This window comes from Salvia splendens, chromosome 22, assembly GCF_004379255.2.
Source record: "Salvia splendens isolate huo1 chromosome 22, SspV2, whole genome shotgun sequence".
NCBI lineage: Eukaryota > Viridiplantae > Streptophyta > Magnoliopsida > Lamiales > Lamiaceae > Salvia > Salvia splendens.
This window is the reverse complement of record NC_056053.1, coordinates 4148647-4170744: the sequence shown is the minus strand read 5'-3', so window position 1 is coordinate 4170744 and position 22098 is coordinate 4148647. Positions and strand designations below refer to the sequence as shown.

Sequence of the window (22098 nt, the reverse complement as noted above, 5' to 3'; positions counted from 1 at the left end):
TTGCCTGTATAAATGCCTCATTTTTAAACTAAAAAACAAAGTTTTGAAGATTAATTATGAATTTTTAATACATAATTTGTAAAGTAAAAGAGAGTAGTCAGTAAAATAAAAAAGATATAAGGTAAAGTAAGATAGAGGAAAAGAAAAGTAGTAAAATTGGTGTTAATGGAATGTGAGATTCACGTCCTAAAATACAAAGTTTAAAAAGTTTAAATTTTAAAGGACAATCCATCATAGAAATAGTTTCTATTTTTAATTGATGGATCAATTCCCGACAGAAGGTATGTAAATTGAAAAATAAATAATACTACTAGTCAGTACATGTATAATTATATCATGTCAAATTATAAAAAAAATAAGTACAAGCAGTTAGGGCATTGGTAACGGGTTAGGGGCATGCTGCACTGGTCGGAGGTGTATGATGTGATGCGGTGTCCATTGCAAGGCATGGAGAGAAGAGGGTGCCGGGTGGGACTGTAAGTGCTGTCACGCCGCACCACAAGAACATTTTTAAAAATAAATTGAATTTATACTATTAATAATTTATTTCTACATCTTTTTATTTAAAAATTAGAAATGTTAATTATGTCAACTTAGTGTATAATTAATGAACCCTAAACCCTAAACCCTATAAATACCAACACATTTCACTTTATATACTTTAAAAGATTTTTAATGGAGTAATTTTTTTATTTCTAATTAGAAAAGATGTTGATTAAATTATTTGAGTAGAGTTATGGATTGCACGAGCTGTGGCTTGCTGCAAAAATTGGGGGATATAATGATAAAGAAGAAGAGAAGTATCGTGGATAGCCTAATTTCTCTTTACATTTACATTTATTTGTTCGAATACAGGTACATACTGGAGACAAAGGGAAGTCTGCTTGAGCAAATCGAACTACCTCGAGGATCGAACGAGATGCAGGAGAGCGAAGTTGATCTCAGGCAAATAAAATAAAAATAACTACGGAGTATAACAATATTTCACATTGTAGATTAAAGAGCTTACACTACTATATGATCATTCCTCCCATTACTAATTGTTTCAGGATGAACCCTATGAATTCTATTAGGAGATGATGAGCATCTGGTGCAGGAGTGACCTGTGTTTGCAAAAGAAGAGTAAATGTCAAATATGATCCTAAACATATGACGATTTTGGTGTTAAATATTACTCCCTCCGTCCCCGAATAAGAGTCGCTAATTTCCATTTTGGGTCGTCCCTCATTAAGAGTCACTCTTCATTTTTACCATAAATGGTAGTAGGTCCCACATTCCACTAACTCACTCCACTCACATTTTATTATAAAACCAATATAAAAAAGTGGGTCTCACATTCCACTAACTTTTTCAACCATTTTTTCTCTACATTTCTTAAAATTCGTGCCCGGTCAAACAACGACTCCTATTAGGGGACGGAGGGAGTACGTTTTAAATTATTCGGTCCAACACATTTGAATACGGGCTAGAATCAGTCCATTTTGGATGGTGCCGTCTAAAACTAACTGTCAATAGTTGTTTATGAGATTTTGACCGAATTAAGCATTTAAATTAGAATCTTCCTTTGTGGGAGCCGCCGACGATGAGCTCCACGAATTCATGATTGTCACCGGATCTGCTCGTCGGAGTGAAGTACTCTCTCCGGAGATCAACGCCGCGACAACGAATATCTACATGTGCGGCGGCGATGATGATCAAGGAGATGAGATTGGAGAAACTCGTCAGGTGATGGATGTCCACTCCAGAATCAATAACGTGAACATCGTGAAGCTACGCGGCGTCTGCTACGGCGACGACGAGGATCGGCCGAGCTACTGTTGCTACCTTGTGTTCAAGCTCCCCTCCAATGGTAGCTTGAGAGAGTGCTTGAAAAGGTAATATGCTACGCTTCAATGGCATAGAAGGACTCTAGATCGCTGGCGGGCTCCACTATCTGCAATACTCCGTCACGGCGGCGGCCTACGCGGATCAGCTGAGGGTGAGCAGTGACAACGTATACCTGAGAATCTGAGAAGCTCGGACGTGGGTGAGAGTGACGATCGGAGCAGGTAAATTTTGATTTTGAGGTGGTGCACTAATTCTCTCACTGTTCCCGCCGCTGCCTCTCCTTCCGCCGGCGCCGACTTAGGCTACGCCTCGCCGGAACGAAACTTCTACGACGACCTGAAGCTGGGCTACGCAATCGGGTCGGCGCCGGTGAAGAAATGCTCCAAATAATTTTTAATTATATGCCAAATAATTAAAAAATTCTAATTTAAATGTTTAATTCGGTCAAAATCGGCTAAACAGCTGTTGACCGTTAGTTTAGACAGCACCATCCAAAATGGACTGATTCTGGCCCGTTTTCAAATGTGTTGGACCGAATAATTCAAAACATAATGTTCATGACTAAAATCATAAAATCGTCATATGTTTAGGACTATATTTTGACTTTACTAGCAAAAGAATTATGTTTTCAAACTGCTTGACTATATTTAAGTCCATTCTTTTGTTAGTTAGAGTTTTTGAACATTTATTCTATTAAAATATCATAAAAGAGTTGAAAAAAAAATACTGATATGAAGTTTTCAATAATGATTTTTTTTTTGGTGAGGTTGTATGCAATAATATGGAAGCCGATAAATCATGATGGATGTCATCGTCGGCGAGTTAAGCGATATCGTCTGTTCATAAAGAAAACAACATTATTTGGTTGAAATCAAAATTTGGTTTTTTCATCTGATATTTTTCAAATTGCAAGACATACAAGAATTTGACAAAAGTCTGAGATTATTCTAGCAATTGACCGTAGGTTTAATTACTTTCAATTTCCGATTTAATTCAATTTACTTTGGTTTAGAGAAAGACATTTCTAAAGCTCATCACAACAGTCAACCGTTGGCTAATTGCAGATATAAAAGGTCAACTTTAAATTAAAGAGGCAAGAAATGTCTAATGTTTCTTATTAGCTTTGGCTAATCGAAATCGAAATGTACTTGCTCTTACTTGCATTATTAAGTTCAAACAACCAAACAAAAATGAGGGAATTGATTATTGGAAATTTGTAGCAATCAGAAAATGGAAATCACAATATTGATGGAATTTGGATTATATTCCATCACATGGTGATGAGATCACACCAATATTTAATTTGTGGACCTTTTCATGCTCCTACACTTTGGGCGTTCACATGCAATAGATTTCATACTATTTGATATTGGGTCGTATCCATTACTGGTCCTGTTCTAATTATATTTATTTTTCATTTCGTATATTTTGTTATCTTTCATATAGTTTTTGGAATAATAGTAGTAATATTTGGCCGTTGGAAGTAAGCAGCCAAGAGCTTGGTTGTGCTGCAGAGCATGTGAGTGTTGAAATTAAAATTAGCTATTGTTGCATTCATATCTTCTGACAGAAATGGACCCTACTCTCATGCCAATAAATTTCATTTTTATAATACAATAGTACTAGTTTATAAGTTATGTACATGATTAAAATAATTATAGTAGTATTAAGTAAGTACTATAAATATTGTTTTATCGATCAATTTTTCTCATTTATTCCAAAATTGTATTATAATAATGTTTGACATTGAAATAATAGTAGTATATAGTACTCGCTTGCTTTAAAATTTGACAACCAAAAAGTTTATTGGGACTATGATTTATTTGAGCAAACTTTGGTGAAATTATGTTATTCGCACTACTATTACTGATGACACATACACACTATATTATGAGGAGACAAGAAAGATAAAAAGAAAGGGACGGAGTGGACAAAGAAAAAATGTGTTATCCCCACATCATCACAATTTCCTTCAAATAAAACAAATATCACTATATTAATATTATATTGCAATGTCACAACATACAGCCATAACTTGTGCCCTTACTCAATGTAAAAGAGCACCACTCACAAAGTAGATTTATACCTAAACCAACTTCCAACCGCACTCTCTCCTTTGGAGAGGGCTACATACGCTTAAAAAGTTAGAAAACTTACAATGCTTCACACACTACACACATTAGGGGGAAAAGATACAAAACAAACAAACAAACTTCTATGAAATCACACAAGACAATTTGATCCTTTCTCCTTCTCTATTTCGTGTTTTATTTTATCGATTCATGCTGTCGTACTACAAAACTAGTACATGCAGATCGAATAAACCACGAAATGTACATAATATACAACGAAGGCTCAATTGCCCATCTAAAGATGGGCAATTAAAGAAAAAATTAGCCATAAGTGTTGTAACTTTTATCGGCTACTTTTTCTTTGAAGGAACAAGAATCACACACTTAATTTTAGACACTGAAATATTAATATATAGACTTTACCTAAATTTGGGATAAAAGTTAGTGCCATATCAATTGTTAAAATTGAGCCGGGAGGTGTAGGTAGCCTTCGGAGCCCAGTTCCGGGGGATCACATCCCTCGCGGACAAGGATTTTCCTGAAGATAGAGTTGTGAGCTTGACAGAGAACGGCCCTTGTAGAGGGCCGGCTATGATACACCAAGTCGCACCCCAAATGTGGGTCATCTCAAGCCATTGGTTCGAGTTAGCCTACATAAAATATAAAAAGATATAAACACATAATAATATTAGGCCAGTTAAGTCCTTTTTTATACTCATTAATGAATTGTGTGTGTGTGTGTGTGTGATGCACTTAGGATTGAGACATGGTATTAGAGAAAAGAAAGTGGAGGCCTTTTCGGCCGATGGCATGGGATAAAAGATAATTGGCCTAATATGTAAAGTTATGTGTCATAAAGAATAATATTCCAAAGAATAATTATGATCAGGTAAAGATAAGTGAATCTCTTTTCTAATGGAAACCAACACATTGAGTGTCAGAGGCACGTGATGTTTAGACATCTTAATTTCAACAAATAGATCATATCTTCACATATGACATCAAATAGAATATTTCTAAAACTGCTGAGATTTTGGAACTATGCAATGCTGTAATTTTTTGTTTCTTGAATTTCATGAGATGTTTCTTCAAAAAGGAGAGGTCTCTGTTATAGTGAGGTGTGAAAGTGGGAAATTTGTGAAAGAAAAAACAATCTAGAGAAAAGGGAAAGTTTCTTTGACTAAGGTGTGAATAATCAACCATAAAATGAGTTCATCAATTTTTGGGGGTCACAGAATTTAGCTTTGCTTTTGTCATGTTAGTCCTAAGCAAAAACAGATCACCAAACTGTCAAAGGTTAAACAATCATGATATTCTGTTATGCACTGTTATACTTATACCTAAATTCTAACCCTATTTTATCCTTTTTCTAGATATTTTTTTCACCATACATTGCATTACTATTGACGTAGGTCTCACTATTATTATGTGACGCTACTTCAATTATTTTTTCTCTCTCGCGTGTTTTATTAATTTTCATGTTAAAATTCATATCGCCTAAAAATTTCTATTTTTAGAGAAACGGGAGTACAAAACTAGGTAAAGGAGATAATGTTACCTCCCTGATGTGCATGGATCCGACATCACCATCTCCACCCTCGAACTCGACTAGCAACGACAACCAATAATTAGTCGATCCTTCGTTAACGTGAAACGCAATGTTTTTTCCGGGATACTTGCACGGAGTCCTGTACATAATATTTCATTTTATCAATTCCTTAAACAAACAATTAATTATCAATTAGAACCTAATCATAAAGTGACAAAACAGAACAAGACCGTTAAAAAGAAGACTGGATCAATAGTACTACTAGTAAATAATCTAATACTAACGTCGACTAAAATAAAAAAATAAATAAATGATTTTAGCAAAATTTATTTCGTGATTATAAACACACACATTGCATCGCATTACCTCCGGAAGATGACGGGGATCTCGCCGCGGTTGCGGAGCTTGCCGCCGTTACCGGAGGCAGCCATCCTGCCGAAGGCGGCGCCGCTGAGGTCGAAGTGCGTGCGGCCGCCGGAGCAGTAGCCGCCGGGGCACTCGTCGGTGATGATGACCGTGACGGCGCGGCGCGAGCAGATCGAGCGGTCGAGGCAGCGCACCTTGTAGCAGGCGCCGCAGCCCTCGCCGCCCTTGAACAGCACGGGGCTCACCGCCCCCACCCGCGCGCGGAACGGCTTCACGTCCACCAGCGATCCGTATCCGCACGCTCCGCCGTCGCTTCCGTCCCCCTCGGGGCTCCCGTACCACGTCGCCGTCGCCGGAGACCAATTCTGGTTCCCAACCGCCGCTGCGCAGGCGGCGGCGGCGAGCAGAATGTAGGAAATTGCGAAATTAGACGGAATTGACATAATGTGGAAGCTAATTTCACGGCGGCGCGTAGAAATCGAGGCGGGAAAGTGGCGACAGTTTGGAAGGGAAGGCAGTGGAAGTGAAGCTTAAAGAGAGTGAGCAATTTCTGTGTGAGATTTTCTATATAAAAGGGGGAATTTCGTGTGACGATATGGCCCACGAAGGTTTATTTAATTTACGGTAGTGCCATTGGCTGATGGGGTGGGGCCGGCGACAGTTAAGGCGTTAAATCCACTGGACAGCATCCACGTGTTGGGAGGGTAGTTTGGTCATTATGGAAAGGTTGATCTATCAACATTCTACCGTTAAGTTGCATTATTTTTGTTTTTAATTTTAATTTTAATTTTAATTTTAATTTGTTTGATGTTGGAGGCATGTGAGGGAGAGTTCTAACTCTCAAGTTTTGAGGGGACCGAAAAAACGTGGGTTTTAATCTCGTGGTTGTTCTGTTTATATGATTTGGTAATTAATTAACTTCTTTCATCAGTGTGAGGGCAAACAATTCTCACATTGGAGAATGAACAAGAGTTGCAAGCGTATATAAGGGCTACCTCAACTCCATTAGAGCATCCACAATGGGACGCCCTATAGTCCGCCCTATGCTCCGCTACATCAGCATTTTATCCTCCTACCCATTCACTTACAGTGGGATATCCTATAGTCCGCCCTAAGCATTTTATTTATTTGAATATTTAAAACACTACAAAAATTGGAAAAAAAAACTTCATTTCATTGAAAGTTCAAACATTACAGTACGAAATAAAAAAACTACAAATTCTCAATGGCCCCAATCGGTGACTCATCCACCTTCGTGTTCGACTATCATGTTATGCAAGATGATGCACGCATACATGACATCGGCGATGACTTCCTTGAACCAGAAACGCGCCGGACCTTTCACTATTGCTCACCGCACTTGGAGCATACCAAATGTCCGCTCCACATCCTTCCGCGCAGCCTCCTGCTTTTGCGCAAATAAAACTCTCGTGTCACTCATTAGGCAGCTGATCGTCTTCACAAAAACAGGCCATCTTGGGTATATGACATCGGCCAAGTAATACCTCATATGATATTGGCGTCCGTTGGCAGTGAACTCGATGGTTGGGCCGTTGCCATTACATTGCTCGGTGAAGAGGTTGGATGAGTTGAGGACGTTGACCCTGCTACACCGAAGTAAGCATGCCAAATCCAGAGCCGATGGTCAGCGACGGCTTCGAGGATCATCGTCGGGTGGCTACACCGAAGTAAGCATGCCTGCTCCACCGCCTGGGCCTGCTCTGCCGTTTCGCGCTCTATTTCGGCCAAGCATTCCGCCTCATGAATGCAATCGAATAAGGCCCGAGTAATGCCCTTCGATGTACTCCAGTCGTCGTCGGGTCTCATTTTTTTAGTGAGAAAGATAGAGAGTGAAATATTGGCGTGTGGGGAAAGTGAGAGATGTGAGAGAATTATTGGTGTGGGAAATGGAAGAGAAATGGAGGTTTAAATAGATTTAAAAATTCAAAAAAAGGAAAACGCGTTGCATCATCCGCGGTATCGTCCGCGTCGCCCGCGGTGGGGCGGACGATACCGAGGACGATGTCTGGTCGAAGGCCTATCATCCGCGGACGAAGCATAGGGCACGGACCATGGATGTGCCATCGTCCGCATGGCTACAGTGGCGGACTATCGTCCACCCCACTTTGGATGCTCTTAGTATGAGGCCTTTTGGGGAGTACCTAAAGAGCAAAACCGTGAGGGCTTTGCCCAAAGTGGACAATATTATACTAATGTGAAGTTCAGGTGTGCACCACCGATTCCCAACAATTAGATGATGATTGATGTGAGATCAGGAAGGTTCGAGTTTGAGATGGGTAAGAGCATCTGCAACGGTGCTCTTTCGCAAGGACGACGTCCGTGCCACTGGCACGGCACATCCATGTCCGCCGCTGTGCTCTTGCCAACGACACGGCTCTGCTCGATACATCAAGTACGTCCGTGCCGCTGAGCAGGGTGACGTGGCGTGTTCCTATTGACTGTTGGCATGTTCATTTTCTTTTTTTTTAAATCGAAAATAATACAAAAAATTATAAAAAAATGGATTCCCAAAAATATAGCCTTTTTATTACCGTTTTTTAAAAATTTTTAAAAAAAAATTAATCCCAAAATCATTTATAAATACACACATTCATCATCCATTCGGGCGAAATTTGGCCACGAGTAGTGGGTTTTTTTAATTTTATGAATTTAATTATATAATTTTTAATTTTTAGGATTTTAATTATGTAATTTTTAATTTTTTTGTAATTTGTAATAATATTTCGGGTATTTTTAATGCATTTTAATATTGTGGAAATATTTTTAGTAATTGAAGTATTTAAATTAAATAATGGAATTGTGGGACCCTTGAGCATGTCTTTGAGGAAGAGCATGGATGTGGGTGTTGTGCTCTTGGGGAAGAACATGAAGTAAAAAGTAATAAAAGTGAGTCACGGATGGAGATGCTCTAAGGTTCAGAGTTTGAGATATACTGATAAATTTACATAAACTTATTTACAAAATTATCAAAATTCAAACTCTTGTTTAACCGTATGAGGTTTGTAATATCACTAACAATCAGAATATTAAAAGTGGTCCTAATTTCTGTTTAATAAATTAACAAAATAGAATAAATAAATGTTATCCGAAAAAGAATGGACCCAAAACGGTTGGAAGAATATAGTTGATGACTGCAACTACAAGCTCAACCCATACTTGTAAAATTGTTCTCAACGCAACATGAATTTGTTGATTTATTGGAATTTGGACACATCCATTTAAATACGTCAACTTCATTATTAGAAATAAAAAAATATATATATCATTAGGGTAGCAAAATTGGAAGAAATCCTCATTTCATGCATGTATAATTTCGTTTGATGGAAGTGTGAGGTGATTAGCACTAATTAGCATAACTGCACGAATAAATGTATAATTATGGTCGTGGATGATGATGGTGGTAATGAAACAGGGTGCAGCTTAATAATGCCAAATAATTTTATAAATCAGTTTGTCGGTATGATTTTTACTTGCTTAATAATCAACAAATCTGTTTCGACTATTTTATTCAATTATTTATTCTCTCGTGATCATGCACTTCTCATGATCTATGAAATCGTCATCCAATATGTAAATTTAAATATATTTGTAATGTGAATTATTGGGTTCAAACTCGGACATGGGAATTTCAGTTTTTTTCTTATTTTTATAATTTTATTCATTATTTGTCTTGTTTTTCTTAATTTAACGGAGAAAACATTTAAATTTTATATTGTGTTGATAGTAATATTGTATTGGATTCATATTGATTGAATTCGGATTGATTTGAAGCTTTTATTTACTTATCCAATATAACTATTTCATCAAATACTTATAGGACGTTACAATAATGAGTTAGATTAAAAAGTTGTATTGTGTTAAAACATTTTATACATTGAATGTATACTAATTACAATCAATTATACTCCTTATCTTCTTAATTGTGCTCTAATTATACATGGCGTGATTATTACCTTTCACGAAAGAGAGTATACATCAATATTGTGTCATTTAATACATTCATTAAATTGCACCACCATTCTTCTAGCATTTAATTAAATCAGTGGAAGTACATGATACATATGCACATATAGCACATTCTAAACCACAAAATAAAAATACGAGTTTGAAACCGTTTTTGACTATAGTCAGTTCATCGATTTTGGTGAATAAAAATATCGTAAGTACTTACTTATATAATGTGAAGGATGCCAAAAATGTTGAAAATGACGCTGCATAGAGCAGTACTACCTAACACAGTAAGTACTGCCCACCCCTCATTTTGTTCATACCAATAATTAATATAGATACACATAATATAATCAATTGTTAAATAGTTGCCGGTTTTATTTCAGTTTTGTTTAGCAAAATTTAAGATTTTCCGATGAATTAATGTACCTTGGGTTTTTATGTCAAGTTACATCATTAATTGCATTTTCACCATTTTTTCTAATATTGAAAATTTCTAACAATATTCACCAGAAACCGAAAAGCCAAAATTCCTTCTTACTTCCAATTAGGGATGTCAATCGGGCTAGGTCGTCGGGTCTCGGGCCAACCCTACTCGGGTTGCGGATCAATCGGGTGCGGGCTAATCAGATTGTGATTTCTTTCGGGTTATAAAAGTTCAGCCCTAACCCTAAAGGTCGGGTTTCGGGCTAGCCCAATGGGTTAATCGGGTTGCTACCGATAATATTAACATGCGATTAATCAAATAAATAATTATTAAAATTACTAATATTCGTACAATGTAAAACATTTAATTATGATATATTTGAGATATATGCTTAAACTCCATCATATACTAATATTTGAGATATTTCGTAAAATTTTAATGCATGTTTTAGAAATTTAAATAATTTTTTAGTGAATTTTAAGTTTTTAATTAATTTATTAATTATTATATTAATAAAATTTCAATATATAATTTTTTATATTTAATATAAAATTGAAAGCTATTTTTTAGTTAAAATTAATCAATGAAGTGTCGAATTAGAAGTAAAAAAATAGGAATAATAGAAATTTTATCGGGTTTTCGGGCCAGCCCATCGGGTTTTCGGGTCTGGCCCTAACGGGTTGCAGGTTAATCGGGTGCGGGCTAATCAGGGTTTGATTTTATCGGGCTAGAAATTTCGAGCCCTAACCCTATAAATTTGGCGGGCTATTCGGACCAGCCCACGGGTCACAGGCTACATTGACATCCCTACTTCCAATGCTCTCTCAACTCATAGACGTTGGGTATATGACTATTTATGTATCTTTGCATCGAATTTTAACTATATTACAGAAATAAAATTGATGACCAACTATGGATTATTATTGTTGTATCTATAGTTTTACTACTACTTTGCACCATTGCCATATTAAAATGTCCAAATTCAAGCTCTATGATTGAATAACATATCATGATAAAATGGCTCATTCATGTGAAAGCCAACTCTTACCCCACTAAGTTGCACTATTGCTAGATTGTGCAGTTAACTTTATAAACTGGATTTTTCAAACACTAATACATTACTTTTAACAATAATACACATATAATATAGGTACATTCCTCTCCTTTATCTATAAATCATGATTATCTTTTTTAATTTTCTTGACCAAGATTGCATTATGTCTCTTGCACGATCATTAAATAATGGATTAGTTGCGCAATCACAGCAACTGTACATAACTAATTCCATATGTTAAGGTGCATTAAGTTGTAGGTTCGTTTATTTGAAGGATGGATTATGAAATTTTTAATCTAAACTTTCAATAGAAGCATAGATTTTTTTTAATTTCACTCAAGAAAATGGATCCTTTATGTTAATTTCAAATGCTTCTCTTAAACATAAAAAAATGGATTCTTTTTATTTCATCAAGAAAAATGAACATATAGCTATTTGGACATACCCAATCAAGTGAAAAGTGGACCACTATAGGAAAAAAAATGAACCATATAATGTAATTTATTAGCTATTTCAAGTTTAGTGACTTAATATGACGTGAGAGAGTGTCGGTGGAAATGAATCCGCACTTCACATGGATATCTATTAAATTTACACACTTATGAAAACTAATTTTTGAAAAATACTTTTTCAAAGGGAAATAATAATATTGCTAAAGATGCCAAATATAGACCTATCACTAGTGAATGGTGTGTTTTTCAATTCGACAAATATGGATATGAAAATTGTTGATACAGACAGAAGTATTATCTAAAGAAGAGATTCTTCGTCCAATCAAATTTGTGACACACTTAATTTCATCATCTTTATCCTCGTATCACGGGGACAAGATGCTACATACATATTTGAATGAATTTTTTTGTTAAAATGATATATTATGAACTTGGATTGGATATATTGAGTTTGATAATATACTATGTCGATGAATTTTCGATTTTAATTTGCCATATTTTAATTCGCCACACATGCATCCGCAAAAAAAAGTTGATACATATTGAGATTTGAAAATACTCCCCCGTCTGCGAATAAGAGTCGCGCTTTCCATTTTAGTTTCTTCGCGAATAGAAGTCCCGGTTCATATTTATTATAAATGGTAATAAGGTCTGATATTCTAGTAACTCATTTCACTCATATTTCATTTAATTAAAACGAATATATGCAAGTGGGACACATATTCTACTAACTTTTTTTCACTCATTTTTTTCACATTTCTTAAAACTTATGCTGTAAAAAAATGAGATTCCTAATGGTGGATAGAGGGAGTAAGAGGTAAACTTGTGTTATAATAAATCTAAGAAGCAAAATCAATTAAAAAGTACTGTAATAAAGTTTCTGAAAGTGCAATCAGAAGAAGACCTTTTTATGATGTCAAGATTTGGTATTATTATGCCTAACGAGATACTGTTATATGGTAGTTAATTAAATATAAATACTTAAGGTTAAAGAAAAGTAATATTGTCTCCCATCTGCTAAGCACAAAAAACAAACAAATTAATAAAGTGGTAACTTTTCTTTTTCCAACAAATAAAGTCACAACTTTGTTACTAAATCATATGTAAAGTATTGGAATGATAAAATTATCATTTTCATTTACTTTACATAAAGATACAAATGGCGTGGTCTTAGTTACCAAAAGTATTTATATTAGTTGAATCCGTTAATCAAGGGATCAAAAAGAACAAAACTAAATTTGGAAACAATTAGCTATTTTTTCTTTCAATAAGTGGGACCAGGTCATATTATAAGTTAGTGTGGAAAATGAAATTATTTCACATTCTATAGCAACCAAATTGCATTGTTTATTTATGGGTTAATTGCGCACACTTAATAATATTTTGCATTTTCATAAGATTTTTTATTGAATCTAAATACATTAATCATAATGGTTGTCTAGTAATTGCGCACATCAATAATATTTTGCATTTTCATAGGATTTTTTATTGAATCTAAATACATTAATCCTAATGCGTGTCTAGTTTTTTCAAGAAAATTGTTATCTCCCAAATTGAAATTGGCATGTTCGCCGAAACTTCCAGATTTGCTAAATCAACATATAATTAAAATTAAGATGTTGAAACACCGAAATTAAAAATCCCAAAAGCCGAAACTAATATGACTATATGATCTACTCAAGAATCTAGGTCTAATATAAATTGAATTCAATCATAAATGAACTAATATGACTATATGTCATATGATCTACTCAAGAATCTAGGTCTAATTGATTGCATATTAATGATACTAAAAATGCTACGCAATCTATACATATATAAAAGTTGAGTTTTGGCATTCTTTTGAAATATTTATAAGTTTTGTCCTTATTCTAAAATATTTTTAAATTATGGGCTCAATTTGATAATATTGCATTTTGAGCTTACATTTTTCAAAATAAACTTGGATTAAATAATGTGGTGGAAGTTTTTCTTATAATCAGCCATGAAATTATAACAGCCAGTACGTTCTAATTCATTATCATGTATATTTATTACCATTTCAATATTAATTACCATTACCATATTTATTACCATTACCAATTCATTGTTGAGATTAAATCATTAGTGCAATTTACCACCACTACCACCCAATTAATTTGTTTGAATCATGTGTATGAATTAAAGTTATGCAATTAATTTATAATGTGGCAGTTGTAAACGACCACTTTGATCAAAAATTTATCGATTCAAATGATTTTATTAAAGGAATGTAATTTGAAAGGTCAAAAAACTTATAATTCATTTGTTATTAATTTCATTTAAACGATCACTTTGATAAAAAATTTATCGATTCAAATGATTTTATTAAAGGAATGTAATTTGAAAGGTCAAAAAACTTATAATTCATTTGTTATTAATTTCATTTACTACATAATATTGTCTTAAAGTCACAAAGAATATGAAAAGCTATCCGTTTTCTATAAATTGAGTTCCACCAAACGAAGAAGCTTGAAGAATTGATGAAAATTCATTCTTGCTAGGGGCAACTTTAACAATACTGCAGCTAATTGTTAGGATTGAATTAGCTCCAACCATTCCGCAAAAGGTGTCCTATTTTCTTTTCTTTTTTTGTGCTATAATATCTACGATTTATTGTGTTGAACTATAGCAATCTCAAATATGGTTTTTTCAAATTTTGAAAATTTCATTTATACTATTGCTTCTTTGTTTGTTGAATAGAAAAATGGAGAGATGTCGTTGGTTGAACTGGCCAACGAATAAAGCTTGGGTAGGAAGATGTTTGTTGTCTGGAAAGAAGAAGATGCATAAATATTTGGTGAAGAAGATGAAAATGACAACTATTTTTGCTAGGTTAACGAGTAGTAGTATTTGATTGGGTGTATATCAGCTAATAAACTTATCAAATGATCAAATATGAACATATATATAAACGTGTATAATTATGTAATTATTGGCTGATTATAGAAATTGATTCCTTCTTGGAAATTTATGTAATGTTAGAGGCATCGTTTAAGGATAGATTATATGGATATTTTCTTCCTCAAGCCTCAGCCTCCCCCCATTTTCCCTCTTTCTATCCTTAAATTAACCTAAATCCTTCTATTTTTATTTAATTAATTAATTTATAATCTAAATCAATATATTAATGACCGACAAATAAATAATACAATATGTTATTAATTCTAAGTATACAGGATTTCTCGAGTGCATGGCTTTCATTAATATACATGTATACTCATATATGTGCTTGTACCTTAACCAAATGGTACAACCACTTCCACTTATTCAACTTAAAAAAAAACATCACTTCTCTTTGCCTTTGAGAATATAGATTTACTAAGCGATTTTCACGTGCAATTCGTGCTGAATATAAAACGACAACGAAAGTGGAAACATATTTTATGCAATAAATTCGTACTTCCAAATACTAATACTCCACAGAGAGAGAAAACTATGATTCTCATTTTCGTTCATATCGATATATCAATTATGTTAAACTAGGAGTATTATAATATTCCAACAAAATTATCTATTGTAAAAGATTTATTTTGTGCACCTGCAACTATAACTCAGACAGACGTTATTCTTCCTCTATTTTTTGAATTTAAACTAGACCTTATACAAATGTCGATTTTGCGTTAATAGAGAATTTTAGTATCGATTCAACTTCGGTTACTATATGTCATCTTTAATTCTTTCCTAGCAAATATTAGTATAATTAGAAAATACACGGTACAAAATAAATGTAAAATGATTATTTATATAGACGGAATGTAACTCATGAGAAATCAATTACTAATAATAAGTATAAATGAGAATTAAATGCTTTAACGGTATCTATATTTATATCTATATCTATACAAATATAAAAGAGGAGTTTTGGGCATAGTTTTAAATATTCATAAGGTTTTGGCATACTTTTAAATATTTATTAGTTATGTAGGAGTATTAGATAATTTCTTCCTAAACGTTACTAATATGGCTGAATAATTGTGTAACCGTCGCCTTCCACGTTTGATAATAAAGTTTCAATTTTTAATGCAGTAAAGTAATTGAAAGTTATGTAAAATAAATTGTGAGATGGTGCTCGAAGTTGCTCTCCTTTTATTTTACAAAAATATCATATACATAATTAATATAGCAAATAATTGAATGCTCAATAATTATTATGCATTTAATCCCCAACATTTGTGCAAAGTGTGCTTTACTTGAATTACAATGAGGCTGTTGTTTAATTTTTTAAATTTCATATTAATCTATTTATCCTATTTGTGGATTTTAATATCAGGGAAGTTATAAGGATTATAAATTCAAATTGTTAGTGGAGAAAGTGGAAGGTTTTGAAAGAGTCTCCTATAAATAATTCTATTTTTTGGACTATAAATATAGGAGATTTGATGGTTTATAATCCTCTCACTCATCTATCTGTTTTAGGCCTTTCTAAGGATAGATTCATATTTTTCCATTACTCTCCAACGATATTAACATGAATCAATTTCTATATGATGTTTTTTTCCTTTTGTCTATTACCATTAAAGTTTGTTTTGAGCCATCATATCGTTATCACAGCTGTTTTATTGATGAAGATTTTTTTACTTTAGTTTACTGATCTCTATTTCCATCAGTTTATGCATTTAATTTTTTATTATTTTTATGTTAACACATTTGTTGTAGTTGAGGACAAGGAAGAAAAGAAGGTGATAAAGACAGAGATGATGAGAAAAGAAAAGGTTTAAGATATTTGTGTTTGATATAGCCAAAACATTGGTTTTGCTACATTATCTTTTTTAAAAGCACTACTTCGGCTCCAATAAATAATACCATTGGGTGAATAGATGCTTGGATGAAATCAAACAAATATTTTTTTTGTTTACCGTTCACATAGCCCTATTGTAAAGCACTTTTTTGATATGAGCATATAAACAGATTTACAGCCAAAATTCAGGTAAAATAACCTCTACTCTCAGTAAGAATTATCAAGTAGGCCGACCCAGTGTAAGATATTGAATACAGATCTAAAACCCCGAAAATAGAATAAGCGATCAATAAAGTAAAATTGAACTGGGACGAAGGAAGAATTTTATTGATATTTGGCTCATTTGTTGGTCACGATGAGTATATTTTAAAGTTTTTTTTTTTTTTTAGTATATTTTAAAGTTAAGGGTTTAGGATTTAGGTTTCAAGGTTTGGGTTTTTAGAGTAAAGGGTCACTATATTGCGTGTTATAATGATTACGCGTTCACATTTCATTTTTAATGGGATAATTCAAAAAGAAAAATGTTTCATTTTTAATGGGACAGGTGGAATATTTATTATTGATCTATATTTATTATACACATTTTTGTTTACCATTTTCATATAATGATATTGTTTCTATTTTTATTTAATTAATTAATTTATAATCTAAATCAATATTTTGTTAGTCCGTGCATAGCACGGGTGTACTACGCAATTTTAATAAGATGAGACTTTCTATTTTAGAATCATGGAGTATTGTCATTTTCTCGTTTTATCATTGTCGTGTAGTATATTTTAAATTTTCCCTATAATAAATGATCAACAAAAATTATAACAAGAAATGGAATGAATGTTTTGGAATAAAAAATGTGGGTTAATAATGCCCTAATTAAAGTTGGGCCCTTTCAGCATCTAATAATTAAAAGCCCAAATAATTCTCGATGGGCCGAACCCGAAATCCAATTTGCTCAAAACGAATTCTCACTTCTTTACCCTCCCTTCATTTCGATCCTTCCTTCTACAGTTTCTGCTTTGTGTGATTTTCCCAGCTCTGCATTTCAGGTATTGTGTCGTTCTATGTGTAAAGATTGATTAATGAATTTTTTTGCTGCCTGAATCTAGAATTTTGAGCTTTTAACATTAGGATCGTTAATGGCTTGCATCATTCCGTACAGAATTAGGCCTTCCGTCGCCATTTCTTAGATCGATCTGTTTGTTGGTTTACTGAAGCTGCTGAATTTGATTTTGACCAGCTGTGAATTGGAATGTTTGTTTGTCCTTTTGTTTTATTTCAATTTTTGGTAATCATCATGGATGTGTTCGTGCTTGAATTCAGTTACGTGGAAATTGCTAAGACCGTGTTGGCTGTTTTTAGGTTCAATTGTTAGTAAATCCTAAGCTAATTTATACTCCCAAAATTGGCATGAACTTTTTCAATAAAAAACCTGGACTATTGACATTGAACTGAAAAAGTTTGCACTGACGTTTTGGTTCACAAAATGCTCACTTATAGTGGTTCAATACATTTTTGGGACTATGGAAATAGGTTAGGATATAAAGAGAGTGTTACATGTCGGGTTAAGTTTGCTTGTATTAAAGAAAGCATTTCTTCTTTTTTCATCAGAAGGCCTTTAGAGCATCTCCAATGCACGGATGTCCCACTCGGACATCCACTAGGACTTCCCAAAAACACCTCCTGCCACGTCACTAGGACTTCCCAAAGACTTCTCCTGCCACATCACTAGGACTTCTCCTTCACAATCCGCCCTTCCCATCGCCCTTCCCACTAGGACTTCTCGCAATAAAAAAAAATCACAAATTCACAAATAAAACAATTTACGTTTACGGAAATAAAATTTCAACACGAATACGAACGGGAAAAATTATCAACTTCATTAAAAAAACATACATGATTTGAAAAAAAAATTACATAGTAATAAAACAAAAAAAGTAATAACATCAACGTCAACCCCTCCGCGTCCAAACCTCTTCGATAATATCGTGCTGAAGTTGAACATGGGCATCTGTTTGCCGCATGTCGGTAAATGCACGCATCCGCTCGACCTCTCCATGAGGTATCCCCATATTCACATTCGCGGTGGCCACGCCGTGACTTGGACCTGCACCCGTATCATCTTCATTGGTCCACTGAGTCAGTTCCGCAGCTTCATTTTCGACAATCATGTTGTGCATTATGATACATGCGTACATGACATCGCCGATGTTGGGAATATACCACTGCCGTGCAGGACCCTTTACTACCGCCCATCGACTCTGGAGCACACCAAATGCCCGCTCCACATCCTTGCGCGCTGCTTCCTGACGGCTCGCAAAGTATGGCTTCTTTTGTTCGAGCGGGTGCTTGATTGTCTTCACAAAGACGGGCCAGTTTGGGTATATCCCATCCGCCAAATAGTATCCCATATTGTGCTAGTTGTCGTTGGCGACAAAACTGATGGCGGGACCAACGCCATTGCACTAAGCGTTGAACAGGGGCGACGACTAGAGAACGTTGATGTCGTTGTTCGACCCGGCGACTCCAAAATAAGCATGCCATAACCACAACCGGTAGTCAGCTACAACTTCAAGGATCATCGTGGGATGCTTGACTTTGAAGCCGGTAGTGTACATCCCCTTCCAGGTGGCGGGGCAGTTCTTCCACTCCCAATGCATACAATCTATGCTGCCCAACATCCCAGGGAACCAGTGCACCGACCCATGCATATCTATCAGCCTCTGGCAGTCTTCGGGGCTCGGACTCCGAAGATACCGCTCTCCGAATATCGCTCTTACGCCCGCGCAAAAATTCTGCAGACACTCGACGGCTGTCGACTCGCCAATGTGGAGGTATTCGTCGAACATGTCGGCCGTACCTCCGTACGCCAGTTGTCTGATTGCGACAGTGCACTTCTGTAAGGGCGTGAGTCCGGGTTTGCCAACTGCATCCTCCCTGATCCTAAAATACAGGTATCTTCTCTCTAAAGCACCCACGATATGCATAAACAGCGGACGATGCATCCTAAAACGTAGCCGGAATAAGGCATCCCAAAACGCGGCTGCGGAGCGAAGTAGTCCTGATACAACCGAATATGTGCAACAATGTGGTCACGGGGTATTGTAGTTCGACGACGGATCGGCCGATGTACCGCCGACTGCTGCCGCCGCTGCTCCCTCTGGTGTAGCAGCCTATCTATCGCACCTTCCACAACGACCTCCAATTCATCCTCGCTATCACTGTCACTAGCCATTCTAGATATACTTGAAAATAGAGATGTAGAGAGAGAAACTTGTTAACACAAGTGGTGCGAATGAAATGAAGTTCAACGAGCCGTATATATAGAGTTTTAAAAAAAAAAAATTTAAATACCGGACGTCCGACCCACGCCACAATGGCGGACGTCCGCCCGCCCGTCGCCCGCACGTCCGAGGACATCCGACGTCCTTACGGGATGTCCGTATCCGAGTTGAAACGCCACAATGGCGGACGTCCCGGTCGCCCGTCGTGGATGTCCGACCGGACGTCCGCCATTGGAGATGCTCTTAGCATGCACTTTTTTTGGACACGTCAACTAATCTGCTATGGTTTATGGTCATATTTTCCTGATTTTACATGTAATGATTGATAAATATGAGTCTTGACCCTTGATTACTCTCATCTCAATCACAAAGACTGGTCTTTTATTCAATAAAAAACACTGGGGCTCATTGTTTGGGGATGAAGCCTAAGGCTAGTGGGTAATGTTGATGAGAGTAGGACCTTCAGTACTTGGGAAATTTAAAATTTGTTCTTAAGTGTGGCACATACTCAACACCCCCAAAACAGCGTTTAACAGTTGCCTCTAGTGAATGATTATGGTGTCTTTGTATCAAATACAACTGAGTGAAAAACTTGATGGCAGAGAGAGAAAGAGAGGGAGAAGAGATGGCAATCAGCGCGACTATGTTTGGAGCCCTACTGGGAATGGGGACCCAGATGTACTCTAACGCTCTCCGCAAGCTCCCTTACATGCGTCGTAATCGCTCTTTCTTTTTCTTTTCTAATTTTCTTTTCTTTTCTTTTTTGCTGATTATTTTGTCGAATTAAACAATTCTGAATGCTCAAATGCAGATCCGTGGGAACATGTGCTGGGGATGGGTTTGGGGGCGCTATTTGTTAACCAATTGATCAAGTTCGATGCAAAGGCTCAGGAGGATCTTGACAAATTACTCATCAAGGCCAAACAAGCCAACGAACGTCGCTACTTTGGTAATATACTCACCCTCCCCATTTCTTTCTTAATTCCACCTTTGTAAATGAAATTGGTAATCGTTCCCACTGGATTTACTCCCTTTATTCTCTCCTTCTCATATATTCATAATCTACTTTCATATGCCTTACCATGCTCCTTGCTTTATACAGTCAACACTTTCACATATTAATTGTTGATATTGTGATGATGAAACTAGAAGTATTTGAATTCATGCACGCATGCAATCTTTTTTCTTCACAACATCTGAGAACAAACTGTTGGCTTTTCTTTTCATGCACCGTCTTTGTGTGACTTATAAACTGTTTGCTAGTGCCAAAGTTAAAGATGCTAGTTGTGCTATCAGGGATTAGTTGATTACTACAGAAAGCTGTTGAGGATTAGCTACTTGATGCACGGATGATATTCTTGAGTGGCTAGAAGTTACTAAAAGAAAACAATAGGTAGAATAGATTTTCATACATGCATGAACTAAAATTTAAAGAGAGCATTTTATGTTCCATGATCATTACACGAATCAACAGATTGTAAGAAGTAAATCTGGAAATGAAGCTAGACGTGACATAACAAGGTTTGATTAAACAAGATACATGTTCTGACATAGCATGATCAAAGATACGTATTCAAAGATGTCTGCTTCCGGACTTCATCACGCATGTCTTTGGGATATCAGGGTTGCATAACCTGCATGGGTACCCATTACCTGTTTCAGTTTCAATCTCTTACTTCTGTGACTCAAAGCAATGATCACAGACATAGGAATACGTTGAGTGCCAATCTGGAAGCTTAATTTCTAGTCATGCTTTATTTTTTAATGAAATCCTATGAAAGTTGCCAGTATTGTATTTTCTTTATCTGCTAAAAAAGTTGACCCAAAGGAGATGGTCTGATGATTCGGTTCTTGCTGTTTTATGAATACTCCATTTCTTCTGTGATTGGTTTCACTTCATTTAGCAAGTCTTACTTTCTATGGCTGTTTACTTCGTCTGAAACTATGTGCTAAATTTGTTTGGATATTTATTCTGATTCGTATCCTTTGATCCTAATTTTGATTGGATATTGTGTTTGCAGATGATGATGAAGAATAAAAGATGTGGGAAGGGTCAAAACTCTTTTGTATCTGATTTACATTTCTGCAAACATTTGTTAGCCTAGTTTTGTACCAGGCTTGTGTTGCCCTGTATGGGCTTGCTCCGGCTGTTTTTATGAGAATAAAAATCTTTGTGGTGCACATTTGTTTGCAACATAAAACTATGTTTTATAAACAAAATTTATGTAAACATACTGCTCTAAAAGTTGAGAGTGTGTGGATTGAAAATAGAAATAAATCAAAAAATGGTTGGTAAATGTGAAGCCTCCAAGATCTCGCAGAAGCTAAGTCTGCCACTTGAGTAA

The 22098-nt window shown here is 35.5% G+C and overlaps 2 protein-coding genes across 2 annotated transcripts; one reads left to right on the top strand and one right to left on the bottom strand.

The window, feature by feature from the left end:
• Positions 1-3804: 3804 nt before the first annotated feature.
• LOC121788079 (expansin-B3-like) lies at positions 3805-6338 on the bottom strand. The gene is made up of 3 exons (XM_042186951.1): positions 5815-6338; positions 5458-5587; positions 3805-4549 (listed from the first exon to the last, which is right to left on the bottom strand). Exons 1-3 carry the CDS (start codon positions 6255-6257, stop codon positions 4352-4354), a joined length of 771 nt encoding a protein of 256 aa, XP_042042885.1. The 5' UTR covers positions 6258-6338; the 3' UTR covers positions 3805-4351.
• Positions 6339-17407: 11069 nt separating this feature from the next.
• Positions 17408-22050, top strand: LOC121785823. The gene is made up of 4 exons (XM_042184273.1): positions 17408-17518; positions 20356-20469; positions 20565-20702; positions 21775-22050. Exons 2-4 carry the CDS (start codon positions 20379-20381, stop codon positions 21789-21791), a joined length of 246 nt encoding a protein of 81 aa, XP_042040207.1. The 5' UTR covers positions 17408-17518; positions 20356-20378; the 3' UTR covers positions 21792-22050.
• The last annotated feature ends 48 nt before the right edge of the window (positions 22051-22098 follow it).